At 27.7% G+C, this 20,307-nt stretch overlaps 2 protein-coding genes across 3 annotated transcripts in view; one reads left to right on the forward strand and one right to left on the reverse strand.

The window, feature by feature from the left end:
- The window catches only part of LOC113370173 (dynein beta chain, ciliary-like), a 111,733-nt gene extending 97,703 nt beyond the window's left edge, over positions 1–14,030 (reverse strand). The window contains exons 1-18 of the mRNA XM_026610849.1: positions 13,896–14,030; positions 12,136–12,306; positions 9,558–9,728; positions 9,388–9,476; positions 8,030–8,179; positions 7,807–7,952; positions 7,116–7,260; positions 5,643–5,807; positions 5,418–5,510; positions 5,187–5,328; positions 3,666–3,857; positions 3,082–3,192; positions 2,791–2,951; positions 2,520–2,712; positions 1,317–1,412; positions 924–1,077; positions 661–853; positions 470–584 (exon numbers count right to left, since the gene is read on the reverse strand). Of these exons, the coding sequence (XP_026466634.1) occupies positions 470–584; positions 661–853; positions 924–1,077; positions 1,317–1,412; positions 2,520–2,712; positions 2,791–2,951; positions 3,082–3,192; positions 3,666–3,857; positions 5,187–5,328; positions 5,418–5,510; positions 5,643–5,807; positions 7,116–7,260; positions 7,807–7,952; positions 8,030–8,179; positions 9,388–9,476; positions 9,558–9,728; positions 12,136–12,306; positions 13,896–14,030 (2,622 nt within the window). The remainder of the gene's footprint in view (positions 1–469; positions 585–660; positions 854–923; positions 1,078–1,316; positions 1,413–2,519; positions 2,713–2,790; positions 2,952–3,081; positions 3,193–3,665; positions 3,858–5,186; positions 5,329–5,417; positions 5,511–5,642; positions 5,808–7,115; positions 7,261–7,806; positions 7,953–8,029; positions 8,180–9,387; positions 9,477–9,557; positions 9,729–12,135; positions 12,307–13,895) is intronic.
- Positions 14,031–14,502: 472 nt separating this feature from the next.
- LOC113363415 (mediator of RNA polymerase II transcription subunit 18-like) lies at positions 14,503–15,844 on the forward strand. 2 transcript variants are annotated; one of them, XM_026605919.1, is made up of 6 exons: positions 14,503–14,653; positions 14,737–14,897; positions 15,001–15,091; positions 15,152–15,394; positions 15,454–15,534; positions 15,664–15,844. In XM_026605919.1, the coding sequence occupies exons 1-6, from the start codon at positions 14,597–14,599 to the stop codon at positions 15,781–15,783; spliced, it is 753 nt and encodes a 250-aa protein (XP_026461704.1). In that variant the 5' UTR covers positions 14,503–14,596; the 3' UTR covers positions 15,784–15,844. The 2 variants fall into 2 exon arrangements, with proteins under 2 accessions (XP_026461704.1, XP_026461705.1); XM_026605920.1 differs by having other exon boundaries at positions 14,520–14,665; positions 15,664–15,783.
- Positions 15,845–20,307: the final 4,463 nt, after the last annotated feature.

Consider the following 20,307-nt stretch of genomic DNA (forward strand, 5'->3'; position numbering starts at 1 on the left):
AATTTGTATCCGCACACATACATACACGCACGTACATACACACACACACACACACATACATCCATTTTTTTCTAAGGTATGCCAAAATGTTCAGAAACTTCTGAAACGTAAAGATATGCAAAAATTTACATTTTCGATTTTCGGCCCAATACTATAACTTACCCTACAGGATTAACAATTCATCTTATTAAACAATTAAGTCACGTATACTTAAAAATTATATTTAAGTCTTGTAAACTAAACAACAGTGCTCACAAGCAAGAAAATTAACAACAACAAAAATTCTTTTCAAACATTGCCATTTATCTCCCAACTTTGTATGAAGGTGATGGCTGGATATAAATCTTTTTCGCTTTACTTTCAAATATTAATATTAAAAAATTCTCAACTTTACTGGTTTTTGAGATATACGGCGTAGACCTTTATAATTATCATATAAATATAATAATAATTATTATTATAATTCAACCTGTTCTTGTGCCCTCAGTTCTTCCAGAGTAGGCACTGGTATACCAGAGAACAATTTATAGTTCAAATCCATCGTGTCATCCAAATCGAGAACAGCTTCCTTCACCAAATCAAACCTGATCAAGACAAATCATTAGTTAACATTTATATGTCTCTTATTTATTTATGTCTCTGGTGTCTCATTTATCCAACCTTTGCCTAACACGATCTTGATAGTCGTCCAGATAAATCAGATTCTCCCGTTTACCATCTTTCCTGGAGAACAATGGTACGTTTCCAAATTCCCTGATTTGATTGATCATAGCATCGACTGCATCCTGAGCACGTACCACACGTTCTGCAATTCCTGATAAAACGTCATAGACCTCTTGGGCATATTCGATATCTGGGAAAAAAATATTATAAATGGAAATGGTGCAGAAGAAGTTTTCGATATGTGTTTAATTCAGACTTACTATCAGAGTCCCAAGTTAAATTATCAACAGCCTCTCTTAATTTGTCGTCTAATGCTTCCATTTCCTCTCGTATCAAATCAAATTCAACCTCGTTGCATCTGGTTAGAATCATGTTGTACCATTCCACAATACGACGCATTACAATTATAGTTTTCTGTAAATTATAATAAATTCACGTAATGCTGCTTAAATGTAAAAAAACTCTCGATGACCATATTGGGGCAATTCTTACGTAACAGAGCTCATTAAATAGCATTGTCATGGCAACGCTATCTTATGCTTGTTTATTGGCATTAAAAATTATGATCAACAAAGATATTGCTTTGATAGTATTGTTTTATACATAATTTACTATGCTTGGAATTTATTAATATAGATTATTAACTTTATTACCTGCAAATTTTCACTTCTCTCAGTAATCTCATCACACGGTAAATCAGGTATTTCCAACTGAGCCAACTGTTTCAATTCGGACATAAGTTCTTCTAACTGAAATAAAAAATAGAATAATTTATAAATATAATACATATCTCATAAAATATACTGTATCATAAAATATGTTTGTAATTTGCATACACAAATTGAGTTTCAAGTAAGAATAAAATCAAGTTAACCTTTAAAATTATCAACATATATATAATGAGGTGTATAACAAAGCCCTGATATCGTGCAGTAGCAATGTCAGTTTTCACTTGAAAATATAGATCAAAAATAAGTTTCCATTTGAAAATATGACAATGGGAAATCTCTCAAACTATTCCATGAATCGAGGTGGAATTTAACACAGCTCATAAGCCTGCCCTAGAAAAGTACTACCCATTATTATTTAAGGGTCTCCTGAATGAAATCAAAATTTAATATATAAGAAAAATGTCCTTAATTTTACATTTTATAAACACTTTAAAAATAACACTTCTTCCTAACAAATAGTTAACTAATTCTAGCCAATAAAAACAAATATTTTGACCCAAGATTATTATTTATTTAAATTTATTGTATCCCAGTTATTTAAATAACAAGTATTATCAGTAATAATAAGTATTATAAATAAATATTTCACAATTTATCACTATTTATGTTGGACAATCGGGTTTTAAACATTTGAAAATAGTATTGCCATATGACGTGAATATATATCGCGTTCTCGCTCGAACATATGACGAAAGAAAGAGACAGATAAAGGAAATTAAGCATTAAGAATCAAATTGTTCCGTTAAACGAACATTGTTCATACTTAATATGTATATTTGTTTCGATGTACATTTTAATTAAAGTAAATAAGCATTGGAGTGTTTTAAACAATATTTAAAACTTGTATAATATAAAAGTAAAATATATTTTGTGTGTTTAGTGCAAAAAACAAGAAATTAGAAAATGAATGAAGTGAAAGTGTTTCGTTTCCCAAATGATATTCTTAGAACAGTTTTTGTACAAAAACGACGACAAAATTTGTTGCACATTTCAGGTACTTATAAAAAAACAACTTGGCCAATAGTGGGGCAATTCTTATCAAACCGATCCATTATGGGATTTCATCAAACAGCTTTTAAATTTCATATCCATTGGCCACACTTTAATTATTAAAATTATTATTACCTCTTCATCGAAATTCAATCTCAGCAACCCGTCTTCGTCAACAACCAGCAAAGTCTTCGGCATATGTTCACCCATAACCTGAGGAGCTTTGGCCTTCCACTCTGCCAAAACTTCTGCCTGCAGATCGTCCAACAGTTTCATCATTTGCTTGTATTTACGTTCTGCATACTTTCCTCTGGGAGTTGCCAATACACTGGTAAGATAGAAATAATAATTATAATATAGTAAAAGAAAATTTAGATAATATGCACAGTAGTTCTAAGTGTCTTACTCGACTTCTAGAAATGGAAACTCATCGTGTGGCACTTGAATGCGAGATCTCAGTTTATGTATCCACTTCAAGGTTCCGGATACAGGGGGTGCAAATTTGTCAACAGTCATAGCTTTGACGCCCCCTTTTACATAGTCGGCATAGCCCTCGTCAAATATAGCCTGAAGAGGTAAAAAATTAAATTTATATGTTACATATAATACTGAAAAATAAAAATTTAATGCTAGTTCTTTATAATCTTTACAATGTTTGAAAGAAAGCTTTCAGAATTAATATTTATATTTTATCCACCTTAACGGTGTCCAATTCTTCTTCAAACATGGGAATGACATTGTGAATCTGGTCTCCGACACGTTCTTTAAGTTGAGACCTGAATGGTAAACTGCCCATGATGTAGAACAACTGTAAAATAATTTAGGACAAATTATATATATATATATATATATATATATATATATATATATATATATAGATATTATTAATTTGATAGACGAGATTTCTGAGTCGTTTGATATTGAAAGGGGTTTTTGTTTTGGTAAAAATAATACTAGTTGTTGTTTTTATTATATATATATATATATATATATATATATTAACATAGTCTAATAATCGGGCATAGTATCAATAAAAACAACAACTAGTATTATTTTTACCAAAACAAAAACCCCTTTCAATATCAAACGACTTAGAAATCTCGTCTATCAAATTAATTGTCTAGATTGTAATTTAATTTACATAGGAGAAACAAACCAGAACCTGATGAAACGTTTACAACAACATAAAAATAATTCAAAAAATCCAAAACAATTCAAAACTATGATAGCAGAGCATATTAATACTTAATATTAATACTTACATTATCAATCTATTATTACCTTCATGAATGAAGTGATGTCTGAAATATCGTCCAGGGCCTGTTCGAAGACAGAGCAAAGCCTTCTCTCCAAGCCCTCGCTTTTGGCCTTAAAAATCTCATAATCCGGTTCAAACTCTTCGCATTCGGGTGACAAAGGATTGTAGGATATCGAGTTGAACATTCCAAAAGCTTGGCAGAATTCTTCGTAGATCTAAAATTAAAAAAAGAAAAAGATATAGATTATAATCTGATACATTTATATTTATATTTATATTTATATTTATATTTATATTTATATTTATATTTATATTTATATTTAACTATATTTATATTTATTATATTTATATTTATATTTATATTTATAGTTGTAGCAGGCGCTCATAGAGGCGTGATAGGTTTTGATCTTGAATAATTATGGTTTGTTTATAAATAGATAAAAAAGATTTAGTTGTAAATAAATTTACAAAATACTTAGTTAAGAATTTTGAATTGCAACTTGTTTTAAAAGTTTGAATGTATAGATAAGAATGCAGATAGTTATCTTTATATCTTTTTTGTTATCACGTTTTGTAATTGTTGCAGACGTTCATAGAGGCGCGCGTGTGTTACTTAGCAAGTTTTTACACCTTTTATACAAAGTTGGTATATATATATTATCATTTTTAAATTTCTGAACTAAAAACCTTATTTTTTCTTCAAAAAGTTGTTTAATTTTTTAATTAGTAAGGTAGAAAATAATTTTTTTCAAGTTTAAAATAATTACATAAGTTTATATTAAAAGAAACTTAATTTTTTATCAATAGTTCCTGAAAAAGAGAATATGCCAAAAACCTGAAAAATTTAGTAATTAAAAATTTAAATATATAAAAAAAAATTGTAAGAAAAAGGACTCTTAGTTCAGAAATTTTGTTCAATTTTTTTTATATGTATAAATATTTGGGTGGTCCTCAATATGGACATTTTCGAATTCTTTTGCTCCCAAGAGCTCAAATGCTTCCAAATTAATAAAAAAAAAATCTCAAAAAGTTTTAGCTCTTAATATTTACATTTAGATAGTCCGCAATTCAATTAACTTTTTATAAAGTAAATTATTAAGTATTAGGTAAATTTTTGCGCCATCTGTGATAGCATTTGTAAACTCAAACATTATGACAAAAATATTAATAAATCACTTAACCTCTAATTAAATCCACGTGGGCCGTTTAACGAAATATTTATTAATCTTGACATCAAAATTATTTTTGCAGCAGGTGATCAAATTATTAGTAATAAATTGCCATCAAAATTACAAGGTTGCTATCACAGATGGCGCAAAAATTTACCTAATACTTAATAATTTACTTTATAAAAAGTTAATTGAATTGCGGACTATCTAAATGTTAATATTAAGAGCTAAAACTTTTAGATAATTTTTTTATTAATTTGAAGACATTTGAGCCTTTGTGAGCAAAGAAATTCAAAAATGTTCATATTAAGGACCACCCTAATATATATATATATATATATATATATATATATATATATATTTATTTATTTATACCTGTACAGTCTTGTATCCCAAAGTCTTTCCCGGTATACCAGCCAATTCCACTTTTTCCAATCTATAAAAATCTACAGCAGTCGTCAAAAGTTCCTTGCACAACTCCAATCGTTTCAAATAAATGTCGAATCTTGAATATATTCTGTAATAAAAAACAAAATGCTACAAAATATAACTACCACTATATTTTTAATCATAATCTCTAATAATAATTGATAAATTTCAATATACCTCGACGGATGAAAGTTCCATTCGTAAGGCGGTTTGTAATCAGGATCTTTGCAGAATTGGGCCAAATTTCCTCGGTATTCATTACAGACTTGTCTAGATATAAATAAAATAATCAATAAATAATATATTATAACTATTAAGAGAAAAGTTTAGTCATATACAATTTTCTTGTAAGGTTGATGCAACTACAAACACAACCAAATGGTTTTTAATAATTTTAATTACCTGTAGTATTTTAAAATTTCCTCGGCCTTCAAAACTCTCTTATAGCCTTCATCGACTTCGCCTTGAAGCATTGATTCAGGTTCCAAAGACTTGGAACATTCGTTCATCATCATGTTGTTGATTTCAGTTAATAAAACAATTACTTTATCTGGGCTTGCGTAGTACCTTAAAATAAAAATAAATATATTTTTATTAATAATTTCATAACCTGAAGTAAATTTGGAATGAGTGGCATTAGAAAAGCCACTTATTGCAGCCAATCGTCGAATTAAAATAACGATCTATTTATTTTTACGTTTCGACACGGCATGTGTGTCATCATTCAAAAGATAAATACAGATTCAGTAAATTTTCTGAGGTCACCATTCTTTTCCTTATGTAAAATAATAGGATTCTTGGTATTAAAAGAGTGGTTTGAATTAATGACATGTTCGGAAAACATAGTCTTATACTGATTTGGATTTTTATAATTACAAATATGTTGATTCATTCTCTTGTAAATATATTGAGAATTTCGCCAATGTAATAACAATTGCAATCATTACAATCTACTTTGTAAACAAAATCAGTAATACACTCAACAGGACTTTAAGGAAGTGAAAAGGAAGTCAATAGTATTATCAAAATCAAAAACTAACAAAAAACCTTTATTTAAATACTATTTTTTCAGAAAATGTGAAAACTGCCTCAATACGGCAAAAAAAAAACTACTTTGTATTTATTTAAAAAACGGCGGATTTGAATTAGACAATAGAGAACTTTTTGAAACATCAAGAACAAAAAACTTTTAATTACATTGTTTATTAAAAGTAATGCGTAAGAATTATCACAAAGAACAAATTAAATTTAAATTTTTTTCCCAAAATATTTTATCACTAACAAATAAAAGTAAGTAAAATGGCTCTTGTCAATTAAAGAAATGATAAGCAATTTTTATTGAACGCGAATGAAAAGACAAATAATTAATTTTTACTTATTTAAATTATTTTAATCGGTGATATATTTTAAATTTAATCGTTCTTAAACTTTGGAAAAATTGTTTTACATATTGTTAGATAATAAATGAAAAAATGAAAGAATAATGTTAGATTCGCTAAAAGTCAAAAATGGCTGAACCGATTTAGCCAGTTTTAGCTTTGAAATATTTGTGCTAATCCAGAAGTTGTAAGAAAGTTGAGAAATTATTTCAAAGCTGCATGTAATATATAAAAACCTTAAATCAAAATGTGCCAATACAATTTAAATGAAATCAAGAGCATTTATATGTGGCATGTATTGCAGTGGGTAAACCATCCATTTAATTTGTTTTAGTTACCATACACTTCTACATTCATAATCAATCAGTTATTTTTTATACTAAAGATTCTCTAGAAATATTTTTTATAGCAAAACAACTTTTGACGGGCCAGCTAGTATATATATATATATATATATATATATTTATATAATTATAAATTAGAGTTTTTTTCTCACTTGCAGTTTCCCCAAACCAGATGAGTGCAGTACATCATGGGTCGAATCAAAGGCTTCGAATCTAAAAAGTCGTTGCTTTCAAAAAATTCATAGTGTCTGGACATCGGACGCAAATATAATATTATATCAGCTGCTTCCGCCAAAGCTTAAGGTAAAAAAAAAATCAATTAGTAAGTTAGTAGTAACTGTTCAGTCTAAAAATTAAATCAAAGACATATTAATTGGAAAACAAGTTTTTATAGAAAACAAGTTTTTATAAAAGTTATTAAAGTCAAGTTTTACCTAATGATTCTAAGAAACATTAAAAAAAACAAAATTAGCTTATACATAAAGAAGTTTATAAAATAAATTTTGTGGTCGTAAAATAGATCAATGTTATGTAGCTATTTTCACATAAAATGGTACTAAAAACTGTTAAAATTCAATGTGTTGCTATGCGGCCAGGCGTATTAAATAGAAGATCTAACCCAAGGAGGTAAAAATGAGTGAAGATGTATTTCATGACTAAACTGCCTGATTGCATAGCAAATACATGACATTAGGACAGTATTTAGTAACACTTTATATGAAAACCGCCACATAACATTGGTCTATTTTACAGCCGCTTCGACCCATTTGTGTCCCCTATATTGCTAAAGGATTCAAAAACAAGTAAAAAGTTACAGTGTATTCTCCATACGTATATTATTACCTGCTACCAAATCGGAAAACAGCTTCTTAAAGTATTCAAAAAATATGCTGCCGCCCAGCTCAAGAACGGAAGCTATGTTCTTTATATCTTCGCCTTGAAACTGCGAGTAGATGTGCTGCAAGTTTTTGTGACGCAGATCCCAAAATCTGCAGCAGAAGAAATTAATTTAGATTAGTTTAAATAAATTCAGCAGCTTTCTTTCTTTTTCTATTATCTATTTTACCTGATTTCTTCATTCGGAGAAGGATGGCGGCCGTTTGCAAAGGCCAGGGTGGATTTTTCATTCAAAACGGCCCTGATCATTTTATCCCATTCCGTGACGATTTCTTCTAAATGGGCGCGTAGATCCACGTCGACGTCGTGTTCAGGATTCCTGGGAAAACAATTAATAAAATATAATAGGCAAAAAATTAACGTTTGGTAGTAAATAAATTTGCAAAATACTTGAGTAAGAACATATTGTGACTAAAAAAATAGAATTGAATACAAGTAGAACGAATGAATAATTTAAAGAAGCAGCATGTCGCATATTAATTTATCCCTAGGGTAGTTCATGGCATCGTGCCTTAAGGTGAATTGCTAGAACTTCCCGTATCTTAATTGAACATTCGAGGAAGAAAAATAATCAATAATCAAAAACATTTTGTTTAATTACAATTGTTTTACATATTTTAAAATAGATTTTTTATTATATTTAGTGCTTATTGAATTAAGCGAAGAACGTATTCTACAACAACGTGTATGTCACAAGAAATTTGTTAAATTTTTTTGGAATTTTTGAATAGAATTGATTTTTTCAAATTTTTCAAGAAAATAGAAATTTTCGAAAATATTCAATTTCAAAATATTCTCAAATTTTTGTAAGAAACCTTTTTTCCAAAATTTAGTTGTTTCTTGAAAATTTGAATTTTTTGAAAATTTTGATTTTTTTCGAAAATGTTAAAAAAATTACAAAGTTTTTTGTAAAAACATTTTAGAACAGCGTCTACACAAGCAAAAGTTGTTTGAATTATTCTAATCGGATGATTCGTTCTCTCAGTTTTTGGCTCTGTTTGCCCCGTATCTCCGAAACGGCTGGACGTGCCCTTTTCAAAAACGCCTCGCGATCGAGTACAAACCGAATGTTTCTTCAATCGGTTATTCCATAGTGTCAAAAATGACATTTGTTTGAACCATATAAAAGAAAATCAAAATTAAAAATATTAGTACGGAACCCATAGAAATGTAAACAAAATTTACACTTAATATTAAAATCTCCATAAAATATCTGTTAATTTGATATGCATATGCTTAATAATCATTTTTTTAATGTAACTCCGTAATCGCTGGACCTGCCTTTCCAAAAATTTAAACAATTCTTTAGTCTATACAAATAATATGCTTTTGGAATTATCGTTTATCGTCGACAAAAATTTGTATCCGCACATACATACACACACACGCATTCATCCATTTTTTCTAAAGTATGCCAAAATGTGCAGAAACCTTTGAAACGTAAAGATATAGTTCATCCTTACATTTCAAATCCTTTTATATTAGCAAAGACGTATTTTTTAAAGAAAATTAAAAAATAAATCTTACTCTTCGGATAGTTCAATTTGTTCCAGCATAACTTTTTCATGCTGAAACGGCATCGGCAGAATCGTCTGGTTGCGCATGGAGCCTTGCACCTAAAAACAAATCAATAGCCTCAATTATTAATATTATTTATTTTATTATTAGGCAATATATTTGATATTTTATTATCTCACTTGGGTGATGGAATTCTTCAAAGACTGTGTCTTTTCCAGGAGATCTGTCGTCACAATCTGCGGCCAATTTGATACATTTGTACTATTCTGCAACATTGGCTTGAAGACATGCTCGAGGAGGACAAGTAGGTCTTCGACTGGTTTTGGTGGCATTTCACCGATGATCATCATCTAGAGAAAAATTGTAAGATTTGAGATATATATATATATATATATATATATATATAATATATATATACACCTAAGTCTGTTTTTACACGGTCTTTTGTACATGGTTTTGATATAACACGGTTTGAAAATTGAATATTTTTAATTTTTTTACACGATTTTATTCCATTAGCACGATTTGAAATTTATGTACTTAAATTTTTTTGTCAAATTTAATTTTTGCGAAGTATGTTCCTATTCTTTCGTTCACAACATAGTTTTTAGTTCCTGAACTTGCCATACATTTAATTTATATTACTTTAAGATTAGAGTACATATTTTTTATCATTAATTACTATGCTTGTGAAAATAAGACATATTTGATTTAATAAAATAAACATGAATTCTTGTTCTTAAAATTTCTTGTTTTTCACTAATTTTAATAGGTTTTAGAGATTAGGAACAAATCACCCATTTTTGTATAAGATCAATGTCTTTTTTTACACGATTTTTTTTTACACGGCTTCTTCTGGAACCAATCTACCGTGTAAAAACAGACTTAGGTGTATATATATATATATATATATATATATATATATATGTGTCAATGAAGTTAGTTTTGATGTTGAGAAATATGAGTAAGTTCTTCAAGGGCAATACATCAAATAAAAGGCAAAGATTTAGAAGTTAATCTCTAATTTTTTCCAAACGTTTCGACATAGGATTTTATGTCATCATCAGTGGATCTACAGAATGAACATTGAAAAATTAATATAAACTAGGAAAAAATTACAGAAATTGGAAAAAGAACTATAGATACAAGTATTATAATTATAACAATAACAATTATAACTAAACGGATAGACAAACATAAAAATTGAAAAGTAAAAAAAATATATACAAACATACAAAAGCGTAATATATATACATAAATATACATATAATATTAAGAAATCACTTATGTGTATAAAAAAGTAGTTTATGCGTATTATCCTCGGGAATGTACGCATAAACTACTTTTTCCGTGCAAAATATATTATGTTTCACAAATATTTTGCTATGCTCTGTTCAACAAAAACAAAAAAACAAGTTAGTTTATTATGATAGTGCAAAATTATGTGCCATACGCTAGTTACTGATTTAAGACCTTATTTATATCCACTGATGACGACATAAAATCCTATGTCAAAACGTTTGGAAAAAATTAAAGATTAACTTCTAAATCTTTGCCTTTTATTTGATTTATTGTCCTTGAAAAACTTACTCATATATAAATATATATATATATATATATATATATACTAGGTGACCCGACAGACGTTGTCCTGTACCCACATCTACGTTTTTTTCAATATCCTATACTAATTTTTACCGTTCAGTTAAAAGCAATAATGATTTTTTTTCGAATTACTATTTACATCAATATATGAGTGATGTAAAATTGAGAAATTTGTTTATTACATGATTTTCGTTGAAAGGTATATTTTAAAGATATTAGAAAAAAAACGATGAAAAACGTAAAAAAGAAAAGAATTTTCAGTAGCCAGTAACATGAACAGTGTTTGCTTTTTTGAAAAACAGTATTAAACATTTTTCTCATCTAATTAGTTCTTTTATCGGTTTAGAAAAAAGTAAAAGTACACCACTAAGAAATGTCATCCCCCAGGGAAGTGGCAAAAGAGTCTAAATTATTTTCACTTTTAAACTTGAGAGTAAGATGAACCTAATTCCAAAATTTCATGCAAATTGGAGCACATTAAAAATATTCAGACCCAAAAAGCTCCATTTACTTGAGTAAATATTCCGCATCCAATGGCAAACATTTGAATTTTTGGCACAACGAAACTTCTAAATAATTTTTTGAATAAGTAAATTATTTTTGTATTGTGATTTAGTAAAGTAAGGCAAAACACGACTGCATTCGTTAAAAAATAATTAGTCAAATTGAATTGTATAGGGTATGCAAACCGTCAAATATATAATGTATCTTATATTATTTTAATTTTTGGCACATCTCAGCTGCTTTTCGGCAATAATAATATAGACATTACATTTTTCTCATTCAAAATCATATATATATATATATATATATATTTTAATATTGTGTTAGCCCATAAGTGAATGGAAATGTTTGGCAAATGACAGTCTTCATTTGTTTTTAATGTCAAACTATGCCTCAAATATTTTCAAAGTCAAACAATGATAAGCGGTTTTTTGTAATTTTGTCCATTTATTTCTACAATCTAACTATATATCTATGAATCAAAAAATACTAGAAAATTCCCTTAACAAACTTCAGGCAGATTTATGAAAATCCGAATAATCGTTTAGGAGGATTAACCTTTCATACCCCATTACAGAAGAATTTTATATATAAGATATATATATATATATATATATATATATATATATTTATTTCATTTCCACTTACGTCTTTGTAATTATCCTTAGTGATCTCTTCCTCTCGTTTGCGAAAGAAATAAGGTATTTTATTTTTAGCGGCATTCGGAAAAGTTAGACCTGCCACCAAAATTCCAGCAATATTTACATAAATCAACATGTAGGGAATCGAAGGATTGTTGAAGAACTTGTTGATGATGCCCTGGAGAAAATAATAATAACATTATTAATGAATAAAAAATGACATTCATCTCATTGTCAGGTATGTATCTATTAACGTAATAGATATTTGTAGACTATTTATTTATTTGTTAAATTTGTTAGAAATATTAACAAATTTGTGCAAAATTATATAATTCACTACGTTGTCTGTCTAACATGAAAGTTTTCAATTAAAACAACAAAATGTAGGACTTTCTAATGTTACAATTAAGTAGATTATCGACTCATATCGTATCATTTCACAAGTAACTAGAAGTGTATGGCATCGTGCCTTAAGGCAAATTGCTGGAACTTCCCGGACCGTAACAAAATGTTCGAGGATTATTAAAAAATTTTAAATAGATTATTATAACTTATATATGTTTACAGAAAAGTAGATAAACAAAACTTAATCAATCCAATTTAAAATGAAGGACATTGTCTAATATTTATAAGAATTATATAAACTGAATTACAAAGTTAAAATTATTTATTTTAGGTATATAAGTGAGCTTTAGAATTTTAATCAGAATTAAAATTAAAAATCGGAATTATTTTCGATATCAAAAAAAAATATTTTTGAAAATTAAAAAAAAAATGATTTTTTTCCAAATGCAATCGTTTCATCACAAGTAGAAAGTATTTTGGATCATTCAAATCGGATGCTTATTTCTTTTTAAAAAATGCACATTTAGTTGCGTATCTCCGAAACGGCTGGACCTGCCTTTGCCAAAAACTAATCAGCACATCTCCCTATCAATAGGAATCGAATGTTATTTGAACCATTCAAATCGGTGGATCCGTGCACCCGAAAACGTGGACGAAAAATTGTATTCATACATGCATACACACGAACACACATCCATTTTTCTGAGGTATACCAAAATGTTCAGAAAACGTGAAGAAATGCTGAAATTTTCAAATTTCGATTTTTGCACGATTACAATAAATTACCTTAGGGGAAGTTAATAAACTAGGTGTAAGTAGCATTTTAGTATGTTCATTAAAACCAGGAACTTTATCGCCATATAAAAATTGTCAAAAAAATGATTTATTATTAATTACAAAGAAACGTCCTGGCCGACCTTCGCTAAAAACTAATCAGTACGATTTATTTATTTATTTATTTTACAAGCCGTCAGTATAATGATATTAAATAAGGTTCATGTCAATATTTTGCAAATTTAATATAATTTAATTATATTTATTACTTACTCATTTATTATTTAATTTATTTAATTTTATATTAGGTTGTCAAATATCTCCCTTCCGCTTTTTTGCTCTTGGTTTATAATACAAAAAGGCGGAAGGGAGATATTTGACAACCTTATATATTTAGTTAATTTTAATTATTTTTAAATATAAATAGCTTGTTGCATTTTTGAACAATTAAAAAAGTATTTTGTTGAGCTTTACAATACTTTTATAATATGATTATTTTGTTTATGGAATTTAAGGATATTTTATGATATTTTAACAACAATTTTTACATTTTCCTAGATTTTTTGAGAAAACGCGAAAATTTTCTGGCAAAAACAAACTTCTCCTTCAAAATAAATTAGATTATTAATTAATAATTATTATTTTTACCACATATTCCTCGTTGGAAGCAAACTTTTGCCATTTTTCAGCTTTCAACTTCAAAGTCCGTGCTAAATAATTATTTAAAAATTCCCATCTCGGATCTACAACCTCCTCCTTCTTTTCTTCATCTTGATCACCCATGATTTATGCGAATAAATCCTTGAAGGACATTTATCTAAAAAAAAAAAAATATATATTAATATATACATATTTTTTTATATATAAATATTAACATATCTATTTTATATTAGCTATGTTAACAAATTACCTGTCAATAATTTATAACAAATTAATGTTTTTTCGCGCTAATATTTGAAATCAAACTTTTTGATTGATACAATCGATTTCATTCATTTGTTTTATGAAATTTCCAATACATTTGTAAATGGATTATCAATAAAGCATATTTGTCATTTATTTATACGCGTCGGGAAGTTTATGCAACTTGCCTTAAGGCAAAATAGCACTTACACCTAGTTTTATAAAGATTTTTGTTACACAAAAATATTTATATTCAAATATCAATTTTAAAATTAACGGTCAAAATTTGTTAGAGCAATGCACAAGAGATGGCGCTTGTGCAACTCAAGTAGTTTTTTGACATTTACAAGAATTTTCAAACAAAATAAATAATGCAGACTTAAACATGTAAAATAAATAATATAAATGTATCTGCTTAAATATAAATTGTTAGATCTTATAAATACATGTATATTGAGCATATTTGTACTTTAAATGTAAAAATTTACAAACAGTTCTTCAAGGTAAAAAGTTAGGTTAGGTTTGTTTTGATAAAACATATTTTAAATATTTATGTACATTCTATTAATCTTAATATTATTATCAGTGTGTATATTTTATGATGTCTACAAATCAATCAGCATCAGCCCCCTTGGGGACTGCTATGGATAGTTTAAGTCAAGCGCTTAAGTGCAACATTTTGCCAAACCAAGAATATTTATTACAAGGTTCTGTTTTAGATTCTGCCGTTGAAGCACTTCTACACAGGTAACAATAACACAAATGCAATAAAAAATACTGTATAAAATAATAATTCTATTGACTTAAATTGTAAATATTGAACTTGAATAAATTTATATGATTTTTTTAGGTTAAGAGGTCTTTGCGATAATGTAGACTCCGGCCCTGAAACATTTCACGATCACGAAGTGTGTTTTAGTCTCAGAGGACCCACACAAATGGTAACTGATATTGAAATATCAATAATTTGCTAGTTTATGACTAGTTGGTTTTTGTTTTAGAATCCTCTAGTCCTCAGGGTACGTAAAGCGTTAGATCAAGAAGCCCCATATCAATTGAGATATATAGGTGCCTCTGAATTGGGTGATCGTTCTAGACCGGCAGTGGTACGGTCGTCTATAGATATCGCTTGTAGTTCCACTGTTATGGAGTTTCTTACAGAACTCGGATGTAGGATAGATTTTGAGTACACTGTTAGGGGTTATATGTTTCGGAAGGGACGGATGAAGATTACCGTATCTAAGGTAAAAAAAAAAAACAACATAGTTTTTAATAATATAATAATAATTTCTATATATTTTAGGTTTTCAAGAAAGGTGCGTCACCTTCAAAACCTGGAGAAGCTTTTGAACCAATTTCTCAGAGTTATCTTGTTGAATTATCGGTATATATTTATAGATGATGGATATATATATATATATATATATATATATATATATATATATATATATATAGAATTATAGATTTATAATTGCAGAAGCATTTGGTAATTATTTTTGTGTCTATTTTTCAGGTGCTTGCTCCGTCTGGACAAGACGCTATAGCCGAAGACATAAGAATATTTGCTGAACAGTTACGACCTTTAGTTTTGCTTGAAAAGATTGATTATAAACGCTTGGCTCATGTTACATAAATAAGAAGAAAAAATTTGTTGAAAGAATGAAAAGAATAAAAAGATTTATAAGTAGGTGAGAGTTTTTTTACTAATTATTTTAGTTTAAATCAAGTGAAAAATATACGATTTTTTTACAAAAATAAAGTTTTCCTTCAGGGAAATAAAAATAGTAAATGAAATAAATATAAATTCAATTTGCTAAAGAAGAATTAAAGTTAATTTGATATTTTGCTTTAATATTTTTAATTTAATATTTTTTTATTTTAATTACAATATTTATTACAACTGTTAAATAATATAACATCTACCAATAATGATAAATAATAACATAAATTTAAATAAATAAGAGTATAAAGGATAGAATTTACAATTTAATAATAAAATAAATATAAAAAATCCATTTCATTTTGCTAAAGAAGAATCAAAGTTAATTTGAGGTTTTGCTATAATATTTCTAAATATATATTTAGTTTAATATTTTCAGTTAGTCATTATTTACATTTTAAATTAGTATTTTTGTCTTCTTTATTTATTTGAGAATGAGGAGCCTTTACTTGATAACAATATATTTAGCCTCAAAAGGTTTTCATCAATTTATTTAAATAACATTTCAATTATTAACTTCCCGTAGGGTAAGTTATTGTAATGGGCCGAAAATCGGAATTGAAATTTTTTACATTTCTCGACGTTTTGAAGGTTTCTGAACATTTTGGCATACTTCAGAAAAAATGGATGTATGTGTGTGTGTGTGCCTGTATGTATACAATTTTTCGTCCACGTTTTCGGGCGTACGGATCAACCGATTTGAATGGTTCAAAAAACATTCGATTCCTATTGATAAGGAGATGTGCTGATTAGTATTTGGCAAAGGCAGGTCCAGCAGTTACGGAGATAAAGAGCCAAGAGTGCAGAAAATAGAAATCGAATTTTTGAGAGAACGGAGTGTCCGATTTGAATGATCTAAAAAACATTCAATTAGTAATGATTGGGAGAAGTGTTTATTAGTTTTTGGCAAAGGCAGGCCCAGCCATTTTGAAGATACGGAGCTAAATATGTAAAAAATGGCAATTTTTGAGAGAACTAAGCGTTCGATTTAAATGATTCAAAGAACTTTCTGCTTGTCTTAACAAAATAATTGATTTTGGAAAAAAAAATTTGTTTCATTTTTTTTTCTTTTTTTTTTAGTTTTTTTGTATATCGAAAATATTTCAGATTTTATTTTTAATTCTGACTATAGTTCTAATATACTTTACAAATAATTTCAACTCTGCAATACAGTTTATATAATTCTTATAAATATTAGACAATGTTACAATATTTATAATAATCTATTTGAAAACATTCAGTATTTCACGAATATTTCGTTACGGTACGGGAAGTTCCAGCAATTTGCCTTAAGGCACGATAATTGCCTCAAGACAGAATTCCACTTACAGCTAGTTTTAAATTTAAAATTATTATTAATATAATTACTTCAATTATTTTATCTTTAAAATTTTGTTTGTTTGTTGTTTTAAGTTAATAGAATAAAATTCTATCTTATATTTTCAATAAATAATAATTTTTATTTATACTTTGTAAATAAGTATTAATTAATTAATTTATTTGTGAGAGTTTTTTTACTCTATTATTTTAGTTATTATGTTAAATGATTTCTTCAAAAGTTTTCAGAAAATGCAAAAAATAATCTGATTTATTAGCAAAAACTCTAGAAAAACAAAAATAGTAAATGAAATGAAATATAAAAAATTGAGTTAAGGTTGCATTTTATTTTGCAAAAAGAAGAATCAAAGTTAATTTGAGATTTTTCTTTAATCTTTTTAAATATATATTTAGTTTAATATTTTTAGTTGGTATTTATTTATATTTTAAATTAGTATATTTATTTAAATTTAGCTTGATATTAGTACATTTGAAAAAGGTTTTTACCAACATCTTCAAACTAGTTTAATTTTATTAATAATATAATAATGAAAATAAGCATTGTTTTATTAGAATAAAATTAATCAATATAGTATATTTAATAAATATGTAACTAATTTTAATTTATATTTTGTAAATAACTCCTAATTTTTAATTTGTTTGTTTGGAAATTATCAAAGAAAATCACTTGATTTTGAGATTTTAGTACAAAGCAAGAATGTAATTTTTAAAACCTACAATTGAAAAATTGTTAATATTTAATTCTTAATTGACTATGAAAAAAATTAATTATTACCCCAAATATTTGAAGAAAAAACTGGATTGATACCAAAATATCCTCTCATCTCAAAAAACCTGTAATGTGTTTGTAGATGAGAGTTTTTTTTTACTAGTTATTTTAGTTTAAATGCTTTCTTTACAAGTAAAAAATTATGATTCTTTTACAAGAACAAAGTTTTCCTTCAGGGAAATAAAAATAGTAAATGAAATAAATATAAATAATCAATTTCATTTTGCTAAAGAATAATTGAAGTTAATTTGATATTTTGCTATAATATTATTAAATAAAAATATAAAGAAATAAATATAAAAAATCCATTTCATTTTGCTAAAGAAGAATCAAAGTTAATTTGAGGTTTTGCTATAATATTTTTAAATATATATTTAGTTTAATATTTTTAGTTAGTATATTTATTTAAATTTAACTTTATATTAATACGTTTAGCTTGAAAAAGGTTTTCACCAACATCTTCAAATTAATTTAATTATTTTATCTTTAATTTTATTTTTTATATAATAAAAATTAATATAATTTTAAGATGAAAGAATCAAATTCCATTTTATATTATCAATAAATCATAATTAATTTTTATTTATACTTTGTAAATAAGTATTAATTGATTAATTTGTTTGTTTGAACAGTATCAAAGAAAATCACATTGATATTGTGAGATTTTAGCAAAAATGTTAAAAAAAAAATATTAAAAAGCCAAAATATTAGGTTGTCAAATATCTCCCTTCCGCCTTTTTGTATTATAAACCAAGAGCAAAAAAGCGGAAGGGAGATATTTGACAACCTAATATTATTTTCAAAATAAGCAGTTGAAAAATTTATTGAGAATTTGCTGATATTTAATTGATGATTGATTATTTACACAAGTTAAACACCTAATTAAGTGTTCATAATAAATTCTTATGGTAAAATTAATTATGGCACAAAATATTAGAAAGAAAAAAAATTGGATGCCAGAAATACCTTCTCGGATGCCCTAAAAAGAAACCTGTAATGTGTTTGTAATAAAACAAAGTACTTAAAACTTGATATATATATTTATTAGGTTTTTATAAAATTTTATATATAAAAATACATATACATTTAATTATTTATATATACATTGTTTGTTACTATATATAAGCTGCTTTAATGATTCCTTCATAATCATTTAATAAAATATGTTTTGTTTTAACTATGTACAAGAATATATATCTACAAGAAATATATATCTAATATATCTACGATATTGGCACAATTGAATCAATCAAGGCACATAAAATAATTTATACACTGATAAGTTCGTAGTCAAGTCAAGTTTACTAACTATATATAAATAAAATCTATATATCTTACTCTTACAGATAATCACATTGGTTTTTCGTTATAAACTCTAAGAACAAGAACGGTTGTTGTCAGTCAGTCCTTTTTTTATAAATGTGACTGTTGGCTTTTAAGGCAGTCGTGTTAGTAATAAAATAGTAAATAAATTTTATATTAGATTTCAAATATCTCCCTTCCGCTTTTTTGCTCTTGGTTTATAATACAAAAAGGCGGAAGGGAGATATTTGACAATCTTATATTTATATAATACTATGTCAGAGGCGGACTAGCCTCGAACCGGTACCGCATTGTTAACAAATCTTGTCTTCTGTAGTAGTAACTGTCAACGGCGGCCATGTTGAAATCGAGATAGCTGTGTCTCTGTCTAACGGCTATATTCTCGCTGTCGGGTGAAAGGGACGCACAATCCTCGTCGTAGCAGCTTCCTGGACTAAATGAACTTGCGGAATCGTAACAAGGTGAATAACGCACTTGCTGGTAGTAAGTGTATGTCGGTGAAGGGTAGGAATACACGGGGTAAAAAGGGCCACCCAGGTACGTCGAGTCGAGTTTGGTTGTTGATACGATGGCGGGAACTTTTGAAACTGCGGCCATCTTGTCTTTGTGTTTGTCATCATCGTCGGTTAAGAGATAGGGTTTGAAAAGTTTGACGGTTTTGACTGCGGGTTCTTGTTGCACTTCACCGGGTGTGGAACTGGACACTTCTGCTACGCTGTGTGTACGTTTTCTGCACGTTAAGTCTAAAACTTGAGGTCCGGCTCCGAGTCTTTCGGAGAATTCACAGGGTTTTTTAATAGTCAAGTCCATAGGGGCACTCGGTGGTGGTACTCTGTCGGAATCCTGGGTACGTGCTGGTTCGTTTAATACACTTGTTGCTCCTGGTGTTGGTGTTTTAACGCCGTTACTGACATTTGTCGTTGTCGTTACGTGATCTCGCGAGATGGCAACGCATGAGGCATGAGCGCCGCCCTGTCTAGCGCAGTCCAAGGTCGCGGCTTCGCCGT

Source organism: Ctenocephalides felis, unplaced genomic scaffold (assembly GCF_003426905.1).
Source record: "Ctenocephalides felis isolate EL2017-DRISC unplaced genomic scaffold, ASM342690v1 CF-g0.4_SCAFFOLD_00845, whole genome shotgun sequence".
NCBI classification, from domain to species: Eukaryota; Metazoa; Arthropoda; class Insecta; order Siphonaptera; family Pulicidae; genus Ctenocephalides; species Ctenocephalides felis.

Excerpts from the sequence above, each read along its gene's own strand:
- LOC113363415 (XM_026605919.1), top strand. The coding sequence starts at position 14,597 with ATGTATATTGAGCATATTTGTACTTTAAATGTAAAAATTTACAAACAG. Across the intron at positions 14,898-15,000 it reads GTTGAAGCACTTCTACACAG|GTTAAGAGGTCTTTGCGATA; the intron begins GTAACAATAACA and ends TGATTTTTTTAG. Across the intron at positions 15,092-15,151 it reads TCAGAGGACCCACACAAATG|AATCCTCTAGTCCTCAGGGT; the intron begins GTAACTGATATT and ends TTTTTGTTTTAG.